Source organism: Lissotriton vulgaris, chromosome 1_1, assembly GCF_964263255.1.
Source record: "Lissotriton vulgaris chromosome 1_1, aLisVul1.2, whole genome shotgun sequence".
Taxonomy (NCBI): domain Eukaryota; kingdom Metazoa; phylum Chordata; class Amphibia; order Caudata; family Salamandridae; genus Lissotriton; species Lissotriton vulgaris.
The window spans coordinates 2140036247-2140057330 of NC_141685.1; the positions used below are offsets into that span (position 1 = coordinate 2140036247).

The following is a 21084-nucleotide window of genomic DNA, read 5'->3' on the forward strand; positions in this document are numbered from 1 at the left end:
CACACCTGTGCAGACAGGGCTGCAGGAGGAGCCAATGACCGCTCAGCAACGACGTCTCCTCTTTTCCCGGGGCTCCTCAGCACACGGGAGCCCCGCACCAGCCGGCATCATTATCCGGTCTCCCCCTTCGCACGGGAGACCGGCGGGCACATCAAAGGCTTCCCCCAGGTAGGGGGAAGCAGAAACCACGTCCTCCCGGCCCCGCCCACAACCAGGCGGCGGCCATCTTGAGGCGGCTCGGGCCGCGGCGGTGATCTCGGGAGTAAAACGAGGGGTGGGCACCCTCGAAATTAGAATAAAACACATTAAAATAAAAGAGAGAAGCCCCCCAAGCCCCCCCCCAAAAAAAATTCCGAAAATTTGCGGGGGTGCGCGCACGGGTGCGCGCTTATAGATACATAATTTGTTTCTCTTTTATTTTTCTCAGGAACCACTGGAGGGATTTACACTATTTTACCAAAAGTGTGATCTGCGTACCAGACACTACCATTTTGACAAGTTTGGTGTAATTCCCTTCAGCGGTTCAAGCTGTAGCCGCGTCAAAAGGTCCTATGGAAATTAACATGGGGAAAACACGTTTTGGGACCCCCCTTTTTTCTCAGCCCCCACTTGACGAATCCCCCCAAACTTTCAGGGAAGGAGCGGAGCGGAGCGAGCCATCTTCTTTGAGAAATTTGCGAAGATTCATCAACCAGCGCCAAAGTTATTCCCAATAGAATGTTGGGGATTTCCTATGGAAACTAGGTCCTAACTATATATACACCTACTGGCTACCGCCAGTAGGTATATATATATATATATATATATATATATATATATATATATATATATATATATATATATATATATATATATATATATATATATATATATATATATATATATATATATGGAAATCAGCAATAAAAGGTAAGCAACATAAAGCCAAATGGATTCTCTGCCTTTTTGCCTTACAAAAAAATATATAACAAATATAATTTTGTCTAAATTGTGCTATATTTGAATAGATTGTCCAAGGAGACACTTGATCAGGTTATGCTCAATGGCACAGAATTGTATAACTATTACAGCCTTGTTTGAAGAATTGCGAGTAAAATATCTTAACAGAATAAAAAACTGGACAAATGTTATATTTACATGAAAAAATATAGCATTTTTGTACCCACCAACAGAGGAATAGCTCATGTGTGATAAATATTTTTTGAGGTGGTAAAAATTACACTATCCTCACAAACATTGTATAAGTGTATAACACAGAAAGGGATGGTTATGGTGTCAGTTGAAAAGCCTCCGACCAGCTGTCGGAGGCTTTCCGACCTACAGCGTAGGTTTCGGTCAAACCGCAGTATTAGGATGACGGGGAGCCAGGCTTTGCTCCACTGTCGAGATTATGATGGCACTTTCCGATAGCCTTTTTGTGTCAGCCTTTCTGACATGGAAAGGCTGTCGTAAAGTGTCTTTGTGGGCGCATAGCAGGGCCCACTTCTCCCCTGGCCCTTTGGTATTGTTGGAGCCTGGGGGGGCACCTATTGTGCCACCCTAAACAATGGTGTCTGCCACACGGTGCAGGGATGTTTGAAAATATCAATTTCCCAATGGCAGTTTGTGCTGTGGGGCTTTTCTGCCTGCCGCACAAGCTGCCATTGGGGAATGGATGTTTCCAACCGATCATAGAGTGGTCACATCCAGACCGCAACAACATTGTAATTAGGCCCATAGTGTTGAGGCTTCTCATCTACCCTATTAGAAAATCCCTTATTTGGCCGTACACAGCACTTAGGGTCTTACTATGAAGTCGGTAGAAAGGCTCTGAATGGCTTTTGGATTTTCCTAACCCGTGTCGGAACCCATGTTTCCAACAGACTCGGAAACATGACCGACAGACTGATTATGATAGAAGGAAACTGTTCGGTCATTCTGACTTGGTTCAGACCGGTATTCGGAGAATCAGAGGCGGTCGGAGCCAATTCGTACAGCTCAATGGATAGCGTTTCTGACCGACTGATTACGATATCCGATTCCAACAACTTTTCTGACTCAGTCTGTCCGACACAAAAAGGCTGTCGGAAACCGACTTTGGGGGCTCGCAGCAGGCCCCCCCTTCACCCAGAGGCCTCCGGTTGGGGCCTATGGGGGTACCCATGGGACCCCTCTTTAAAACCATGCACAGTGTGGCAGGTGCCTTGGTGTGCTCCCCACAGGGTGCAGGGTTTCCCGCACCCACCCCTTTTTGTAATAGGAGCCTGTGTTGTCGGTAGGAATACAGGCTCCCATTGAAGTCAATGGGAGTCCAACTGAATGGTGTTCAGAACAATCATAATTGGTCAGTCGGACTCCCCGGACCAGAGTCAATCAAAATGATTCCGACAAGGAGTCGATCGGAATGCTTTCCGACTGACATCGTAATGAGGCCCTTAATATAAGAAAATGTGCAGCACTGAAATGTTGATGTCTACTCTTTTAAGAATAATGTCATAGATCAAGTCTGCCCTGTGTACGAATGATTTGATATATCCTATACCACAAAGACAAATATACTCATGAAGTCATTGCTTGGTTTATACCATTGAAAATGTACATAATGTACTTATATACCAAAAAATTCACAAATAATGTTGAAGTGCATTTAGAGTTCGAAATATTAACATTGCTTCTTATAATACATTAATACATATTACCCCACTGTTTTTAAAGTAGGTTTAAAGAGAATACGTTTTTTAAATTCTAGCAAAAAATAGTTTACAAAAATAATACAGACACTAATGGCCTAATTACAAGTGACCTGTTATTTTGCGATACTTGCGCAACACCTGTTTGCATAAGGTTCACAATTATAATTTTGCAAAATGTATTGTACCGAGTAATTACTAGAAGCAATAAAGTGTGCATCCTACATTACACTCCAGAGGGTCAAGCCTGTAAGAATTTAACAGGGAAAAAAGGCCCAGTATTTACTAGGAAGGGCAGATTTTAGTGCAATAATCACCAATATCAGCATGTAATTCCCCAAAAAGTGAGAATAGGTGATAATGATTGCATTAGATCAATTTCGAACACAGAATTTATCAGATGCAATATTTGTTACACCCGACACAGGCCACTTGTAAATAGACCCAAACAGGTAAAGAATGTGGCACTAGTGCAGACCCAGTATTCAAGCATCAGTAGAATACCATCAAAATGTCCTGTGTTTTCTTCTTTGAAGACTACATATAATACTGAAAATTGGCTCTTGACAAATATAAAACAATATGGTCAATTTACAGTTGAGAAAAGACTGCTTCTTGAGCTCTAGTTTCCAAATATTTCTACAAGTGGGGAGAAAAAAGTCTTCACAGAAATATTAGCATATTTAATTTGGATAAAAGCTATTAGTAGGGCCGTAGAAATCTTGAAACCTTGGACCGTAGAAGCTTTAAAAAAGATCTTGGAAACATCTCCTTTGACTCTTGAGCTGTATACTTGAAATAGTTTTGAGGGTGTGCCAACACATCAAAGAGGGCTTTGATTAGCTTCTTGTCCTAGAAGAGACAAAAGGAAATATGAAAAATGTACACAATATGCGTTATGATTTTAGCAACGTGAGCAACATTATTATTTATAATAATTGCCATTTCTTCATCTGGTACCTGAGCAGGAAACACATACCTGAAAATAAAGAAAAACACTGCAAGAGACACAAAGAAGGATTTTTGGAGCCGCTGTTCATGGGCAACGAGTTCCTGCTAAGGGTAAAACACACAAACATATACACACACACACGTTTCCATGGACTGCACTTAAGTAAATATCTGCACTATGGGCGTCATCACGAGTGCCTTATGTACATATCATGATTATGAGTTGTGGAGATTTTATCGCACCGGATAAATGTTAGTAGAAATCACATATACAAGGAAAATACTAGTGCAGTAAACCCCAAATTCGTATCTTTTTTTTAACAATACATTTTCATTGAGCTTCCATCGTACCAAAAGTGCGAAGCCCAGCAGGGATAATACATACAAAATGCACACGATAAAGTACGTGGATAAAACCTGTATGGTTTGCAGAACAAAAGACGAAACACAATTTAAACAGCACCAGACACCCTTGTGAAGCATTTCGCATACAATGTATATCAATTTCCATCCACAGAAATACAAGGTCAGTACACTACGCAGGTGAGTTGCTAACCACCAATTGTTCAATGGGGTCATGGGAGGCAGACTGTGACATTGGGGGGAGATCTATACCTCTGTACGTGGCCCAGCGGGCTCAGATCTTCCTGTGCTTCTGTGGGCACCCTCTTGCCTGAAGCACCACAATTTCGGCTGTCATACATCTGTCCAAAGCATTTTCAAATTTAGTCACACTGGGCAGGGAGGAGTCTTTTCAGTGCTGCGCTATGTCCCTTTTGGCTAAAGAGAGGCCAAGAAATTAAAGGTGCTATTTATAGCAATTCCCTCCAATGTCGTCCGTGCCATGTAGAAGTACCAGTCTTGGGTCGAGCGAAATAATCCACGCCAGGACCTGACCCAGGCAAGACACCACACTGGTCCAGAACGGCTGAATCGCCACACAGCTCCACACTGTATGCAAAAAGGATCCATCCTCAGAGTAGCAGCGGAGGCACATAAGGGACTGAATTGCACCCATTTTCCACTGCCGATGGCGAATGTAATACACTCGGCAGAGAAACTTAAACTGGATGAGCCTGTATCTAGCAAACACTGCTGAATACCAAGGGCTGGCCAAGGCTTCGGCCCAGTCATCACCTGTGAGGGCCGGCAGATCAACGGCCCATGCTGCTCTGGTTTTATGGATAGTTGTCTTAGCGTGTGTGTTGAGTGTCTAGAATTTTTACCTAATTTTGTGGTCCCGGATATCCCCCATCAGTAGGCGACCCTCTAACGGGTGGAACTCAGGTAGAGCCTCCAGTTGGCGTATCTGGGGGTCTAGGGCATGTCGAAGCTGTAGGTAACAGTGAAACTGTGATTATGGAGGTCATAATCTGACTGGAGCCTTTGAAAGTATTTAAGGATGGTGCCCTGCATGACATCCCCCAGCGTGGAAATCCAGATGAGGCCCCATTTACGGAAACCGCAGAGCACCGCAACAGGCCGAAGAAAGGTGCCATGCCATAGGGGAGTGGAGCAAGTCAGTCTACCCCTCCATCCCATGGACCGAACCTCCCATCTCCTGATTTGTATGACTGTCTGACAGCCGGAGACAGAGTGTCTAGCGATACATTACTATACAAGAGGTGCAGCAAGGGGGTGCCGGACATGGCAATCCAATTGACTGCTTAGGCCGGGTCCGGCTGAGGCCCATACCACCAGTCATTTATCACCAAGAGGTGTGAAGCAGAATAATACGCTTGGACATCCGCCCCAGCAATGCCCCCGCAATACGTAGATTCCAAAATTCGTAGGGAGCTCGTTTTGCCGTTGGTGGAGCCCTGTTGTTTGGAGTACTATTGGAGGAGGCTAGAGACCGCGACTCGCCGCACCCGCTGTGCGGGTGCCGCTTTGCCTTTGTTGGACCCTGAGGAAGGGCCAGTGTTGAGGCGGCCATTGTTACCTGTTGTGGGGGCGAGAAGGGCACAAAGCTGACCGTGCCGGACGCTCAGGGACTCAATCTCCCAGGAGTCCCTGTTACACCTGAGAACACCTGGTCTGCGTTCGAGGCTCAGCTCCGCCCACAGGTCATCGCGAGACCTACTTCAGTGACACACGCCCCCGCAGCAGGGGGGGCGCGCGGGGAGAAGCCCGGGACAAGGGCGGGACCGTCTGTGGCCGTCCGGGGCCGAAAGAGGCCGGGCTGGGCTACCCCCCTAAGGTTTGGTCTCTACTAAGTTAGGGATTTTTATTACTATTGTCAGCTCCAAACTGTATGCTTAGTAGTTGGTTGATCTCTTTTATCTGTGGGCTTCTCCATGCCAATGACAACACGTTCTGGAAAAAGCATGAGGGGGGGGGGGGGGGGGGTGGTTCTATAAGTGGCACCATGGACCAGTTTATTACTTGTGCATTTTCGGTGCTTGAGAAAGAGATTGCCATGACTGAGCGTCATCTCTCTCGAGAGCCTCTCACCCACAAACGTTCGTCCCTGGGCCCCCTGGCATTGGTTCCCTCCCCAGTACATGTAGCCGAGCCCTTAGATACTGTTACTCCTGGTGTTGACCGAACAAGAATAAATGCCATAAGGGCTAGCCTGGATAGGCTCACTTCTATAGAGCCTTGCGGGCTCATGGCAACTTTGCCTGAGCTGTTGCTTGATGAACCGCCAGTCCCTCCTGTTCCCTTGTGTTCCTCTGTTCCTCTAGAGGGCTCCCTTGTTCATTTAGCGGTAGTAGCCGCTAAAGTAGCGGGAGCAGCTCCCACGAAAAGGAAACGGACTATAAGTCCCCGTAAGGGTAGCTATTTTAAACCCCCTAAGAAGTCGAGAAGATATTGTACCAAGGGCTGTGTGAAACCAAAGGGACAGGGGGCGGCGGTGAGACAAATCCCGTCTGGATTACAGGGGACTCCTGGGGGGCAGTCGTCATTTGCCCCACGTATGCAGACAATGTTAACCTGCAGCCTACTCCTACTCCTATTCAGGTGCTTCACTTGAGTTTCCCTCCATTACCCAGATCGAGCAATTAATGAAATCTCTGATTCACCCGGTTCTTGAGAGAGTAAAGAGTTTGTCGGAGAGGCAGGATAGATTCGAGCAGGCCACTCTTGACAACTTTTTCTCTCTCAAGTCCCTAATTAAATTACATTCTAAAATTCGGGAGGATGGGTTAGTGGGGAATAGAACCGATCAGGTTAATCCACCACCTATATCGGTGAATGCTTCTACTACTATAATAGGTGAAGCACCTGGGATTTCAGAGGGGAACGCATCTACCATTTCTATAGGGGTTGTTTCTGGGGTAAATGATAGCACAGGGATAGTTGCTGGAGGTGTTTCTGTTCAACCCAATGTCCCTACGAGTTGTAACATCATCCCAAATTCCGCTAAAGGGCCTTCAGGTCCCTGCAAAAGTCGTCCTGCCCAGAGCAAGAGGCCTATTAACAGTAATGGAGGTAACGCGGTTCAGAATTGTAATCCAATTCCTCCCTCCAATATGCAGATTTTGGAAGAGAAGGGAGCTACCCCCATTTCCCATGTTAATCTACCTCCGATTGCCAGCCTTATGTAGCTGTGCTTACTGGGGTACCTTTGCTCAAGGTGGGTAAACATGAATCGTACAATGAACTTAAAAATAAAACCATGTTTTGGCTTAGGGAAAATAGACCCATGCCTAGTTTATTTGATGGCCGGGTTCTTCATGTGAGACAGGTTAGCTGGGTAGGTAACAGGCCCAAGGCTTTGAGGGGAGATTGCATCCTAGTTAACTTTAAGGATGCCAGGATAGCTAGGTTCATTTGCAACCAATATTCTAGCGAAGGTAGCTCAGGAATTAGCATTCGCGATCTTAGCTACTTCAACCCCCAACCAGCAAACCCATGGCTCAGCAGCCCTCCAACTTGGGGAGGAAGGGATTATGGGTATTCCCACCATGATTTCCCCTCCTCAAGATCTTTAATGCCAAACCCAGGCCTAGGCCCCTGTTGGCCGGGGTGGGGCTGCTGACTTGACGTTTACCAATCTGCCAAGAGGCCACCTGCTGTAGCCGATCCACCTGGGAGCGGTAATATGACCGTGCGTGGGGAGCCACCTGGGCTTATCGATACTCTTGAACGTTCTCCCTCTCCTTCTACTGGTTTACCGAACAAAGTCGTCCTAGGTTGCTCTCAAACTGACAAGTATTGCACACTGGTAGTGGCTGAGGACCCACCAATGGAGTCCTGTTCTGGACCTAGTTTGTTCACTTTGCGGCCCCAAGAAGAGCAAGTCATAACCAACAATATTGTGAGGCTTGTTAGTTGGAATATAGCGGGCATTTCCAGAAAACTAGCTCTCCCAGATTGTAACATCTTTATTGAGTCTTTTGGGATTTGTATTTTCCAAGAGACCTGGTGTTTGGAGCCCTGCTATAAGGTTGGATATACCTCATATTTTGTTCCAGCAATCGTCTCCTCTTCAGGGTGAGGTCACCCTTCAGGCGGCCTGCTCATCTGGGTCAGTATTTCTTTGGGCCTTCACATCAGGCATAGACAGTCCAAGTCTCCTGACTTGCTAAGGATTTCTGTTAGAGGGCCCCTTAGAGGGCGGTCTTTGGAGATCTTTAACATTTACGTTAGAGGCTCCAAAGGGGGTTCGTTATCCCCAACTCTATCAGGGCTCGAGGACAAACTCAGCCAGTGCAGTTGTGATATGTATGTCATGGCCGCTGTGGACTTCAACTGCACTTTTGAGCCCCTGGCGGCAGATGACATTTTGGGTACTTCAGATGAGGACGCCAGGAGGGGAATTCCACCCTCATCAATTGCGCCCATCAAGAGGTGGTCACAACGGGCTATGCAGCTTAATGCTCTAACCGTGGAGTATGGCCTAAGGGCGGTGAATGGGAGAACACCTTCGGACCCCTGTGGAGCACATACGTTCAACAGGGTAGACCATTCATCAAGAATAGACTATATTTTGTTGGACCTCAAGCTCTGGGCCCATTTGCGGGATATGGCAGTCCTTTTAACCGCGGACAGTAACCATAACCCACTTTCTTTGATCTTGACCCCTATGTGGTTAGTGCGCAAAGGCCCCCAGGAAATGACTGCGCTTCGGACCACTGGTGAAGTTTGTCCTTTGAATTGTGGGAGGCGCCTCAAATGGCGCAAGGTTGTCTTGGATGATAGGAAGGTTCAGGATATAGGATTGATCTTGGCGAAGTCTTTGTCCAGGCTGGAAACTACCACCTTGGATCATCTTGAGGTATCCTCTATATTCCGTGACACCATTAAAGCCCTGGGAGAGTTATTTCTAATACGCAACCGGGGTGCTCCTACAAGTGAACGTTGGAGACCCAAGGGTGATCCGGGGTGGTACTCCAAGAATTGTCGGAAGACGAAAAGGAAATTAATTGAAGCAGTTAAAACTAAGGGCTGTGAATTGATTCGTGTTGCTAGGAAAGAATATAAGTACGCTATTAGCGAAGCCAAGAAAGAGTGGGATGACCAGTTTTGGTGTGACTTGAAAGAGGCTAGTTTGGGGAGGGATTCTAGGGGCTTTTTGGACCTAGTCTGGACGAGAAACAGGCCGGTTGATACCCTGACAACATGTAATATATCTGAAGAGATGTGGTTCAATCACTTCTCCCTCCTGTATACTCCCACCCAGGATGAGAGGTTGGGGCCGATTGTCCTTCCATCCTTGGGCGCCCCTGGGTTAAGTGAGAACCTCTTCTTTACAGTTAAGGAAGTGGAGAACGTGATTAACTCCCTTGTCCCCAATAAGGCTGCAGGCCCAGATGGGATACCGGGGGACCTACTCTGTCTCAATGTGACGGAATGGGAAGTCTTATCTCATCGCTGCTCAATGCAAATTACTTTGGTGCCGCACTCCCTGATTCCTGGATTAGAGCGGAGGTCGTTCCGATCTTCAAGAAGGGGGGTCGGGACGACCCAGTTAATTATTGTCCCATTAGTTTAATTGACTCCTCCCAGAAGGTGGCAGGAAAGGTGGTCCTCGGGAGAGTATTACAGCGGATATATGATAATAAAATCCTCTCTGATTTCCAAGCAGGCTTTAGGACAGGCACTGGGACTATTGAGCAGGCATTTAGACTGCTGCTCTTATACTGGAAGGTGGTCGTACTAGGCAAAGGAAGTCTATATCTCGTCTTTATTGATTTACGGACTGCCTTTGACCTGGTGCAGACTGTCTGTGGAAGGTACTGTCTGACCTGGGAATGCCCTCATATTTATTGTCCCTATTGGTGAAGCTCCACACAGGGAACTTCGCGCAGGTGAGGTGGGGTAATCAGGGCCAAAAGACTGCCAGAATTCCAGAGAATAGGGGCGTCCGCCAGGGATGTGTACTTGCCCCCACTCTGTTCTCACTGTATGTGAACGGAGTGGTGGAGCATCTTCTGAAAAATCCTTCTGATTCTCCATCCCTGGCGGGCAGGAGAATACCTACCCTATTATTCGCTGATGACACCCTTCTGATCTCAAAATCCCCGGTGGGCCTACAGAGCCTCCTTGACAGTTTCCAACTTTTTTGCGAGAACAGGGGGTTAAAAATGAATACAGATAAGACCAAATATTTGGTCTTGAACCCCCCGAAAAAGCTTGGACAGGTGCCTGTATTAAAAGGGTCAAAGAGTTTGATTATTTAGGCATTCGTCTTACTGATACCATGCAGTGGAATTCCCATCGCCAGAAGTTGCTATTGAGTCATAAAAGGGTGGTGGGGCTCTCCTTAAAGAATAGCGGTCATCCACCTTTAAACCCATTGCCCCTGTGTTGGACATTTATATGGCGAGAGGGGTTAGTGCAGCCCTCTATGGGGCAGAGCTCTGGGGAACCCAGAATGTTGACCAGCTATCCTGCTCAGAGAATAAATTCCTGAAGGACCTGATGGTTCTCCCTCAGAGTACCCCTATATTACCCCTGCTTTTAGATATGGGCTGCCACCCAATTAAACACCAGGCAAAGTTGCGTCTCCTTCTTCTCTGGGTCCGCTTATGGAGAGTGCCTGAACTTGCCAGCTATGCAGAAGGGTTGAAGGAGGTTCTATCATTGTCTGGCTGGTCAAAAATATGGTGGCTTAGGGATGTTAAATTCCTGCTTGGGGAGTTGGGACTGAAGAGACTATACTGGAATTGGGTAGCTTGTAGGAGAAACACAGACCCCAATCAATGCAGATCCACCAGTGAATTTATTATGGTGAAGAATGTGGCCCTTCGTGAACCCTATCTCGATATAATTTTAAAACCTAGAGATAGGGCCTTGTATTTTAAATTTAGAGTAGGTACGCTCATAGTGGGTGAACTGACTGCACGCTGGAAAATTCCGGCCCAAACTGTACCTTTCTGTTCCTTTTATGCAGTCAGGATCGAGTCTGTTACCCACTTCTTATTCGAATGCCCAGTGCCCAGATCTAGGTGGCTAAAACCCTTGTGCAAGGAGCTGGGTACCAGACACCACATAGTGGCCTTGCGAATTTTGAGGTCCGACACTCGGCCTTTGTTTGTGTGTTGTATGGCAAAGTTTTTAAGTTGGGCGTCGTTGATCAGATCAAAAAGGCTAAATGAAATTGTATAATTATGGTCATCATGTTAGACCGTCTTAAGTAATTTATTGATGCCATACGTATTGTTCAATCTCATGTTAGTACCTATATTTCTGGCTTGTTTTTATTCTTTTATCTTGTTGTATGTACTGCTTTTTAAGATATGTTTTAATCGAAATAAAGCCTATTGACTGACTGACTGAGAAAATTCGTATCTTAGGGCCCATTTTATGGGCACACATTTTAATTGCCGATAATTACTATACATGATAAAATCCATTCACTTCGGTGGGGTGTTTTAGGTGTACAATAATTATCGCACTGGACACTGAAGCACTTAGGGCCTGATTATGATGGCGGTCGGACTTTCGTCTGCCATCCTGTCATAGGACCGCCAACTAACTGTTGGTGGTCCAGCTACCGGTATTACGATGCGACTGCCATCAAGGCGGTCGCAATGTGTATCTTTTGTATTTGCAGTCCGCAGCACACACCGCAATACAAAAAAACACATTTCAACCATCCCTGCACTATGTGGCAGGCGCCATGCCTGCCACATGGTGCAGGGATGTTTAGGGGGGCACCAAAGGTGCCGCCCTGGGCCCATGGCGGAGATTCAAGGGCAAGGGGGGCCCACTATGAACCCACAAGTCACTTTCTGCCTACCTTTTCATGGCGAGTTAACCGCCATGAAATGGCTGGTGGAAACTGACATTGTAATTCCTACGGCATTGTAGATATTACAGTCCGTCCAACAGGCTCCTTGAGCCCCTCGGATTAATGTCAGATGGTCTCTCGGCCCGCCATCCTAATGTGGCAGGCAGTCTTGCATGGTCCGATGGAGATGGGACCGCCACCGATAGCCTGACGGTGGCGTCTCACCACCATTGTAATCTGGCCCTTAGTGAGGCCACCTGATGTTTGAAAACCTCATGTATGCCTGCGCAGTGAGAACAACTGAGAAACAGGTTGCCTTTATTTTGACTGCTACAGTTGGAGCCGCCAAGTGACACACAGAGGAAACTACCACTTGGTTTGGTGTTACATGTATGGTTGTGACTTTCCCTAAACATGCTGAAGAGTTGCAGATTAAGCTTCCTATCAGAGACCTGCTTTACCAAGGTTGTTTGGAAATGAAGCTATATTGCAATGGAGATTACACTTGTAGAGGGCTCGGGAACAGAGTTTCATGTATACACTTACCCAGGCCCTGCTAAAATTTGTAAATGCCAGGGAGCAATGCCCACCATCTAAATGGAGAAACATGGAGGGTGATGTGCTAACAGAACACAGAAGGTGGTCTATACCACCATTTTATTAACCGCATGCGCGCTAGCGGGTTTTCCCGCTGTGCGCTGAATTTTTTAAATCGCGGCTTTTATGACAAAGCCAGCTCGTCATCCGCGTAGCGCAGGTAACGCCCATGACGAGCTGGCTTTGTCATCCGCGTCGAAGGGGTTAAGACAGAGCTAAGCTAAAGGAGGAAATGACTTAGGCGACATCTGCAAGACACAAGACATGGGAGGATAAGGAACATCTCTGTGTACCAGTCGACTGATCTCCAGGAGAGGGCGGAGTCAAAGTAATAGGAAAATGAACAAGCATTGGCAAAGGTAATGCGTCTGTACAGTGAACCCTTTTTAGATTGGGCAAAGTTTTTTTTGTTAGATGGCCACCGTGGATGCAGCAGCCACCCTTGAATAGGCTTCTTAATAATAATAATAATAATAATAATAAAGCCATTTCTAAAGTGCCTGGCTGCACTAAAAATAGTGTATCCCTGCACTAGATTGTTGCTATATCTCAAGAGGCAGAAAGTATAGAGAGAACGAAGTCGAGGTCAGAGAGGAAAGAGGAAATTAGGTGGCTGGAAACAGATGAGTTTTAAGTTTAGCACGGAATCTGGTTTCTGAAGGTTCCATTCGGAGGTCAAGCTGTAGTTCATTCCAGTGCCTAGGAGCCAGGTGCCTGAAAGAACATCCTCCCATCCTCGCTCTGCGAGTGCGGGGGAGTTTAAACAGCATCGCTCTGGATGACCTCAAATTCCGGGTGCGGCGGTGAATAGTGAGGAGCTTTTGCAAGTAGCTTGGGCCTTTGCCCTGGGCGATACGATGCGTAAAGCATAGAGCTTTGAATTTGATGCGTTCCTTGACTGGAAGCCAGTGAAGCTTTGCTAGAGCATTCTTCCCAGATGCTCTACGAGGAAGGTTAAGTACCAGGCGGGGAGCTGCGTTTTGTACGCACTACAGTTGGTGCAGGCCTTTTTTACTTAAACCTAGGAGCAAGACGTTGCCGTAGTCAAGGTGGGGAGTGACTAAGGCATGGACAAGTGTCTTTCTGGCGTTGATGGGGAGCAGGTCAAGGACTTTGCGGAGGGTTTTTAGTGTGCTAAAGCATCTACCTGTAACTTTGCTAACCTGAGACTTGAAAGAGAGATCCGAATCGAGCATCACTCCGAGGTTTCTGACAGAGTCGACGGGAGTGGGAAAATTGCCCAGTTCCGCGGGCCACCACATGTGCGACCAGGCAGTTGGGGATTTACCAACAACTAGAAGTTCCGTTTTTTCGCCATTCATGCGCAGACAGTTGTTATTCATCCATGTTGCCACTGATGAAAGGCATTTGGAGAAGTTAATGGCATCTTCTATGTGGTCAAGCGTAAGCTTGATCATCAGTTGGGTATGGTCGGCATAGGTGACAATATCCACCCCGAAAGCTTCAACTATATGAGCCAGGGGTTCCATATAGAGGTTGAACAGGGTAGGGCTCAAGCTGGAGCCCTGTGGAACCCCATGGCTCAGCTTCCGGGGGGAGGATTTAAAAGGGGGGCAGTGCACCTGGAAACTCCTGTTACCTAGGAAAGATTTTATCCAGGCATGGGTGGATCCCTCCACTCCCATGTCGGGAGGCGAGACAGCAGCGTTGTGTGCAGCACGGTGTCAAAAGCTGCACTCAGGTCTAATAAAACCAACGCTGCTGTCTGTCCTTCATCCACCATCTGTCTGAGGCACTCAGTGGAATAGAGGATGGCTGACTCCGTCGAGTAGCCGGCTCTGAACCCTGATTGAGTGGGGTGCCAGATATTTCACGAGTTGCCCGTTGACCACTTTTTCCACTGTTTTCGAACAGAAGAGAAGAAGGGAGATGAGACGAAGATTTTGAAGTTGGGAGATGTGGGCATTTGTTTTTTTTTTCAAAGGGATGACCTGGGCTGTTTTCCATGCATCAAGCACATGGCATTCTTGGAAAGAGAGAGTGACGATGTGAGTAATCTGATCGATCATGCACTCCAAGACTTCCTTACACCGGTTTGGGGGACACACGTCACAGGGGGAACCCGACTGTATGCTGTTGGCAATATTCAGTAGTTCCTGTCTCTCAGGTACTTTAAAACATGTCAGGCAGGGTTTGACGGTGGAGTTGTCTGTGACTTCCACATGTTTGCTAGGGGGATCAGTGCCGTCTGTGAAAGTGGCATTGATTTTGTCGACCTTGCCTACAAAATGATCAGCTATGGAGTCACATAGCTCGCTGGAGTAGGTGTCTTGCGCTTCGAGTCTGGTCGGGACCGTTAACTCTTTGTAAATGGTAAAGAGTTCTCTAGTGGGGTTGTCGGCGGATTCTATTCTGCCCTTAAGTGGGCACCTTTCGTTGCTCTTACAAGTTTATGATATTTATTTAGTTCTGTTCTATAAAGTGACTTACATTCTTGGTTGTAATTTTTCCTCCATTGTCTTTCCAAGTTTATGCATTTAGCTTTGGCTATTTTGAGTTCTTCAGAGAACCAGGGGGCAGTTTTGGTTTGTCTTGCGGGCGGTTTGTGTGTCCAGGGTGCTACCGTATCTATAGTGCATTGGACACCCATCTTTCGTAACTATTCCACGCCTCCTGTAAGATATTGCTAGGGGGCGGGGGTTTTTCAAGTAAGGCAAGTTTAAATGTCTCCTGCTTGAATTTTTTCCAGTCTCTGCGTTTCTGGGATGGAGGATTGTTAGATCTGGGTTCTGAAGGAATACCTTCTATTTCAAACGGGATGATAAAGTGATCAGACCAAGTAGTTCTGATTGGGGAGGAGACCTTGACACCCTCCCAATTGGCAAAGATGAGGTCCAGAAGATGGCCTAATTGGTGCGTGGGGGATTTGGATTGTAGGTTGAGCTCTAGGGCTTTTGGGTCCTGCTTTTATTGTGAAAAAACCGCTCTCGCTATTAGGTAGCGTAGCCTTCAGTAGGGTACAATCTAAGTCTGTTTTATAGATAAGAGCTAACCCCCCACCTCTCTGTCTCTGTCTGTCTAATCTAAGAAGGCAGTAACCTGGAGGGGTGGCTTCGAGAGTTTCAGGCGACGAAGCTTCGTCTAGCCACGTCTTGGTAAGAAATAGAACATAAGCACAGTTCTCCGTCAGAAGATCATGTATCTCTATTTTATGTTCATAGATATGCAGTTTAGTAGCAATATTTTTAACTTAGCTGTCTCTCGCTTTTCCTTCTTCGAGAGTTGGAAGGTGTATTTGCAGGTTTCACAGACAAGAAGTAGAGAGTCCGCTTGTAAGGTGTGGTAACAGCTATCTTTAAGTTTCGGGCATAGAGATAGTAGTTCTTGTTTAGTATAGTGTAGCCCCTGTCTGTGAGTTCCCGTCATGTCCAAGGGAGCGGGAGAACTAGGGGGTCCGGCCCCGGGCCTCGGTCGGTCTTGGACGGGAGCAGACGGGCCTGCCTTTGGGGCGCTGCCGGCGCGCCCGCTGCGCTCGCCCGCTGCGCGTTCGGTAAATGCACATTGAAATAGGATGGGGGGAGGCGTGGCCTCAGAAGAGTGGGCGTGGCCCGGGGGCTTGGCGCGCGATGGCGGCAATTGTATTCCCAAGCCCGCGGCAGGGCTAAGATCCGTTGCGCGGGGGGGATTGAGATGGCGAAATAGGAGGGAAAGTGCCCAGGGGTGAGTTGTCTTTGTTTAAAAACAATTAGTTACAGTGATTTAAAAGTAACATTTCGCGATTTCTCCCGGCTTCCGCATCAGGAGGGTAAAGCAGCAATGGCGCGGCTAGTATTCAGCGCGCTTTTAAGGCTGGGGAGAAGTGGGCGTGGTCTCAGAAGAGTGGGCGTGGCCCGGGGGCTTGGCGCGCGATGGCAGCAATTGTATTCCCAGCCCGCGGCAGCGATAAGATCCGCTGCGCGGGGGGGATTGAGATGGCGAAATAGGAGGGAAAGTGCCCAGGGGTGAGTTGTCTTTGTTTAAAAGCCATTAGTTACAGTGATTTAAAAAGTGAAATTTCGGCGATTTCTCCCGGCTTCTGCCTCAGGAGGGTAAAGCAGCAATGGCGCGGCTAGTATTCAGCACGCTTTTAAGGCTGGGGAGAAGTGGGCGTGGCCTCAGAAGAGTGGGCGTGGCCCGGGGGCTTGGCACGCGATGGCGGCAATTGTATTCCCAAGCCCGCGGCAGCGCTAAGATCCGCTGTGCGGGGGGGATTGAGATGGCGAAATAGGAGGGAAAGTGCCCAGGGGTGAGTTGTCTTTGTTTAAAAACAATTAGTTACAGTGATTTAAAAAAGTGAAATTTAGGCGATTTCTCCCGGCTTCCGCCTCAGGAGGGTAAAGCAGCAATGGCGAGGCTAGTATTCAGCGCGCTTTTAAGGCTGGGGAGAAGTGGGCGTGGCCTCAGAAGAGTGGGCATGGCCCGGGGGCTTGGCGCGCGATGGCGGCAATTGTATTCCCAAGCTCGCAGCAGCGCTAAGATCCGCTGCGCGGGGGGATTGAGATGGCGAAATAGGAGGGAAAGTGCCCAGGGGTGAGTTGTCTTTGTTTAAAAACAATTAGTTACAGTGATTTAAAAAGTGAAATTTCGGAGATTTCTCCCGGCTTCCGCCTCAGGAGGGTAAAGCAGCAATGGCGAGGCTAGTATTCAGCGCGCTTTTAAGGCTGGGGAGAAGTGGGCGTGGCCTCAGAAGAGTGGGCGTGGCCCGGGGGCTTGGCACGCGATGGTGGCAATTGTATTCCCAAGCCCGCGGCAGCGCTAAAATCCGCTGCGCTGGGGGGATTGAGATGGCGAAATAGGAGGGAAAGTGCCCAGGGGTGAGTTGTCTTTGTTTAAAAACAATTAGTTACAGTGATTTAAAAAGTGAAATTTCAGCGATTTCTCCCGGCTTCCGCCTCAGGAGGGTAAAGCAGCAAAAAATTAACAACCTATTCAAGGATGGCAACATTGGATGTGCACATGTTGATAGTGGTCATCTTGGAATACATTTGTAATATTTTAATAAACTCTTTTAAAGATGACTGAAGTAATTGTGCACACATCTGCAGCAGCAATCTTTGACTGTATTTGTAAAAATAATGCAAAACCACTTTATGGTGCCCACTGCACAGTAGGTAAAAAACTATTTTTGAGATGGACATGTGCAAATAGTGTGGTAGTTGCACAAAACCTTATAAAAAGAAAAATAAAGTGGGAGAAAAACAAAAGGAGATGCAACAGTTTGGAGGGAGATCAAAGTATTGGGGGGGTATTAAAAAACCGAGCAGGATGAGGAATGGGGAGTGGCAATGGAAGCAAAAGATGATCTTGAGGCAAGGGTGAAGAAAAATAGACAGCGAGGGGCAAAGGTAAAAATGAAGGCGGACTCTGCACACTGGGGAGAAAGCAAGAAAATACATGCATTTCTATTGAGTTCATAAAGGGAAAGAAAAGTAACTCCCTGAATGCAAGCAGTATCAGCTGTGGAAGGCAACAAGTCAATGAAACGTAGGACTGTTAGAATAACATGCTCCTGGGTGAGACGAACACAAGAATAGAGAGTAAAGTCAATGTATCAAGAGGAAACAACTGAGATAGACAACAGAGCCATCCAATTATGGGCAGCTGTATGTAGCCAAACCTAAAAAAGGAATATCAGATAGTAGGACACATGCAGTGGACGGAAAGGATGTGTGCCTGACAATGTTACTTCTTCTTTCTTCCCACATGAGAAATCTTACTACACCCATACACTTAGTACATCACTTTCCTTTGAAAGGCGCCAGCTGGCATTTACCTTTGCAAATGTTGTTGCAAATGTTGAACAGAATCAGCAAAAGAGAATATAAATTGCTTGATGTGGATGCTGAACAGCATCAACAAAAATGTCAAAATGCCCTTCTTGGCTTTTGGACGTGGTGTTATGATGTTCGTGAGCATGTGTCAAAACAAATGTGTGCACATTTGTCATGACACTCACACAGCAGAATTTTTTGTTGGTTTTTAGGTCGAGTCCACTCTCCGCCCATATTTATCCTTGGCTTCTATGTTTGTCCTTCGTAGATGCAGGCTTCTGATTAAGTAGTCCCTCCCTAGTACTGCCTTTTCTTCATTTGTAACCTCCCATGGCGACTGGCCCTTTTACTGTGTTGTTTAGTCTTGTAAGCACTATTTTCTTCATTGAGTTTCTCTTCCTGCATGCACAGCGTGCTTTGCTTACATTCAGCTCGCCATGTGCCGTTTTTTTTATACATCCTGTTTCTCTCTGGCACCACAACTTGCTTTGCTTATTCTTTAAGCAGACAAGCCACATTTTTTAAATTGCTTGCAGTGTGGAAAAGCAGGTTTGGAGTGACATTTCAGAGGCCAGGGAGAGATAAAAAATAGGGTAATGTACTTTTTGCCTCTGCTTTTACACCTGGGGCGCCACATATAGGAACGGGAGTGGGGGAGAGGTGATGTGCTGGAACTCTCCTCGTCACATCTGAAATTCTCACTGCAATGGGCCTGGGGTCTCCATTACATCCCTTAAATCTGGATAGTAGAGGCTTTTCTCAACAGTGAAAGAGGGGTGTTCATATAATAAAAATGCTCTTATAGAAAGAACACCATATAACAGTAGAAGTCGCAGACGATATTGCAAGCAGAAGTCTGCGGCTTCCATTCAAAGCATCGGTAACTGCTTCCAAGCATGTGGTAACATAAAAGCAGGGCAGTCAATTCAGGTGCCTGCCTGGCACGGACTGTAAACAATGCTCTATCTGCTTGTTTTTTAACCTCATCGCTTCCGCCGCAGCGCTAAGGGGGCGGGGGGCCGCGCCGCGCGCCCATGCTGGTGATGGAACCGCTCCGTCACCAGCCTCGGTTGAGCTGTGCTCATGACGGAGCGGTTCCATCATGGCCCCGCCAGCTTAATAGAACGCGCCGCGCAGGCGCGAAATCAGCGCCTCGCAGGTGCGTCGGGCGGGCCATGACGGAACCGCTCCGTCATCAGCACAGCGCCACCGCGGCTGATGACGGAGCGGTTCCATCATCAGCACGGAAAGGGTTAAACACTAAGAGAGCAAGGCACGCAACTTGTGTGCAGGAGCATCAGGGACATCAAATAAACAGCTTTGGGTTTACAGTCCGTGATTGGACTAAGCACATGATACAAATTGGGCTTACAAACATATATGAAACCATGGTTGGACGAAATGACTGTCAACACTGTGTATTTCTTAATTCCTTCCACAGAAGTGGACGCCTTCTATGTGCCCCAGTTCCTCTCCTAGGCCAACTCCCCAAATAGGCATGCAGAGGGACTCACTAGTATGTAGTCGTACTGAGGCATAGGGGTCAGTGTCCAATGTAGTGGTCAGAGGCATAGTTCACAGGGTCAGCCACAGTACCATACCATCCTTCCATTCCTCCCTTGAAGTGTAGTTTCAACTGTAAGTACTGAGCGCTTAAAGGTTGAATAGGTCAAGCAACGAGGCAGCATGCTGCAGGTCACAGGGTGTGGTGCTGACTCCTCAACTTCTAGTCTTCTCTCCACTCAGCCACCCACATGTAAGTTGTTCCGCCCCCTTTTGCCCACGTCATGGTGGAATGGTTAAAAGGAAAGCCATTACAAGATCATGTCTTGCGGAAATATATTTCACAAGCATGAACAATGTGTCAAACGGTGTCCGAATTGATAGATATAGTTAAGGAGAGTGATAAGTTCTGACCCACATTCAGTGCGGCACTCCCTTGCGGGTATACCAGATCTCTCTAACCCTACTTACAATATGTTTGAAGGAACAACTCCTTCGTCCTCAAAGTACAGTTGGCTCAAATTGGCCTTTCTCATTTAGTACAACCACAAAGGCAATGACCACCTATGGGCTGGGCCACTAGAATTATGCGGGAGGGAATGACAAAATTATGCGGCAGGGCTGACTAAATTATGCGATAAGGAAATACAAAATGCGTCTTAATGCAGCATATTTTGTGATTGAAAAAAAACAAAAACATTTCGTTTTTACAAGCTAGCAATGTCTGGGCAAAATTTTCTCTTCATTAGTTTCAGTTCCACATCTAAATACACCAATGAGCAACTGAATGTGACCAGTCAATCTTTGACAAAGACTGTGCAGCAGGTCGCGTTGCAGTGTCATTCTAAGTAACCGTTGATCCATTTGTTCTAGAAACATTATGTTAAAATCTGCTGATTCTGCTGCAGTTGATCGGTTACGTAGCAAATGCAGAAATTTCTAAATTATGTGGAAAATGTACTTGCCACAGAATCACAAAATTTCAGTGGCCCTAGCATTAGCCCTGGCTCAAAATGCCATCTTTGACGCCTCCAAGGGCTCGTGGAATCCAATTCCAAATGCTTGTTATAACGGTGTGAAAAGTTAATGAAGCACAAAAGGCCATGGAACATGATTAGAACTTCAAACAACGGGCTAGATAATGACCGCTGAGTGCAAAGCAATTGGAATACAAACAGCTAATCTCCTCTTACAAGAGCACAGTGTTTGTAGACGTTCAGTGACCTGCATTAACACTAGGGCTGGGGGTAGTTTGCGTAGCGCCACTACGCACACTACGCAGAATTTAGAAAAAATGTGTGAAAAACGAGCGCACGTCCTGAGGGTCCGTGTGCCCGGGACAGGGGTCCCTCGTGCCAGGGCAGGCTCCCCGATCTCCCCGTCTCGCTGGGTTGGAAAGCAGGGACCGGCC

The 21084-nt window shown here is 47.1% G+C and overlaps 1 protein-coding gene across 2 annotated transcripts in view; it reads right to left on the reverse strand.

Annotated features, from left to right (window-relative positions):
* Positions 1-2542: 2542 nt before the first annotated feature.
* The window catches only part of SCUBE1 (signal peptide, CUB domain and EGF like domain containing 1), a 1931683-nt gene continuing 1913141 nt past the window's right edge, over positions 2543-21084 (reverse strand). For both annotated transcript variants that reach the window (XM_086922270.1, XM_086922262.1), the window contains one exon: positions 2543-3521. In XM_086922270.1, coding sequence (XP_086778396.1) covers positions 3372-3521 — 150 coding nt within the window. In that variant the 3' untranslated portion in view covers positions 2543-3371. The remainder of the gene's footprint in view (positions 3522-21084) is intronic.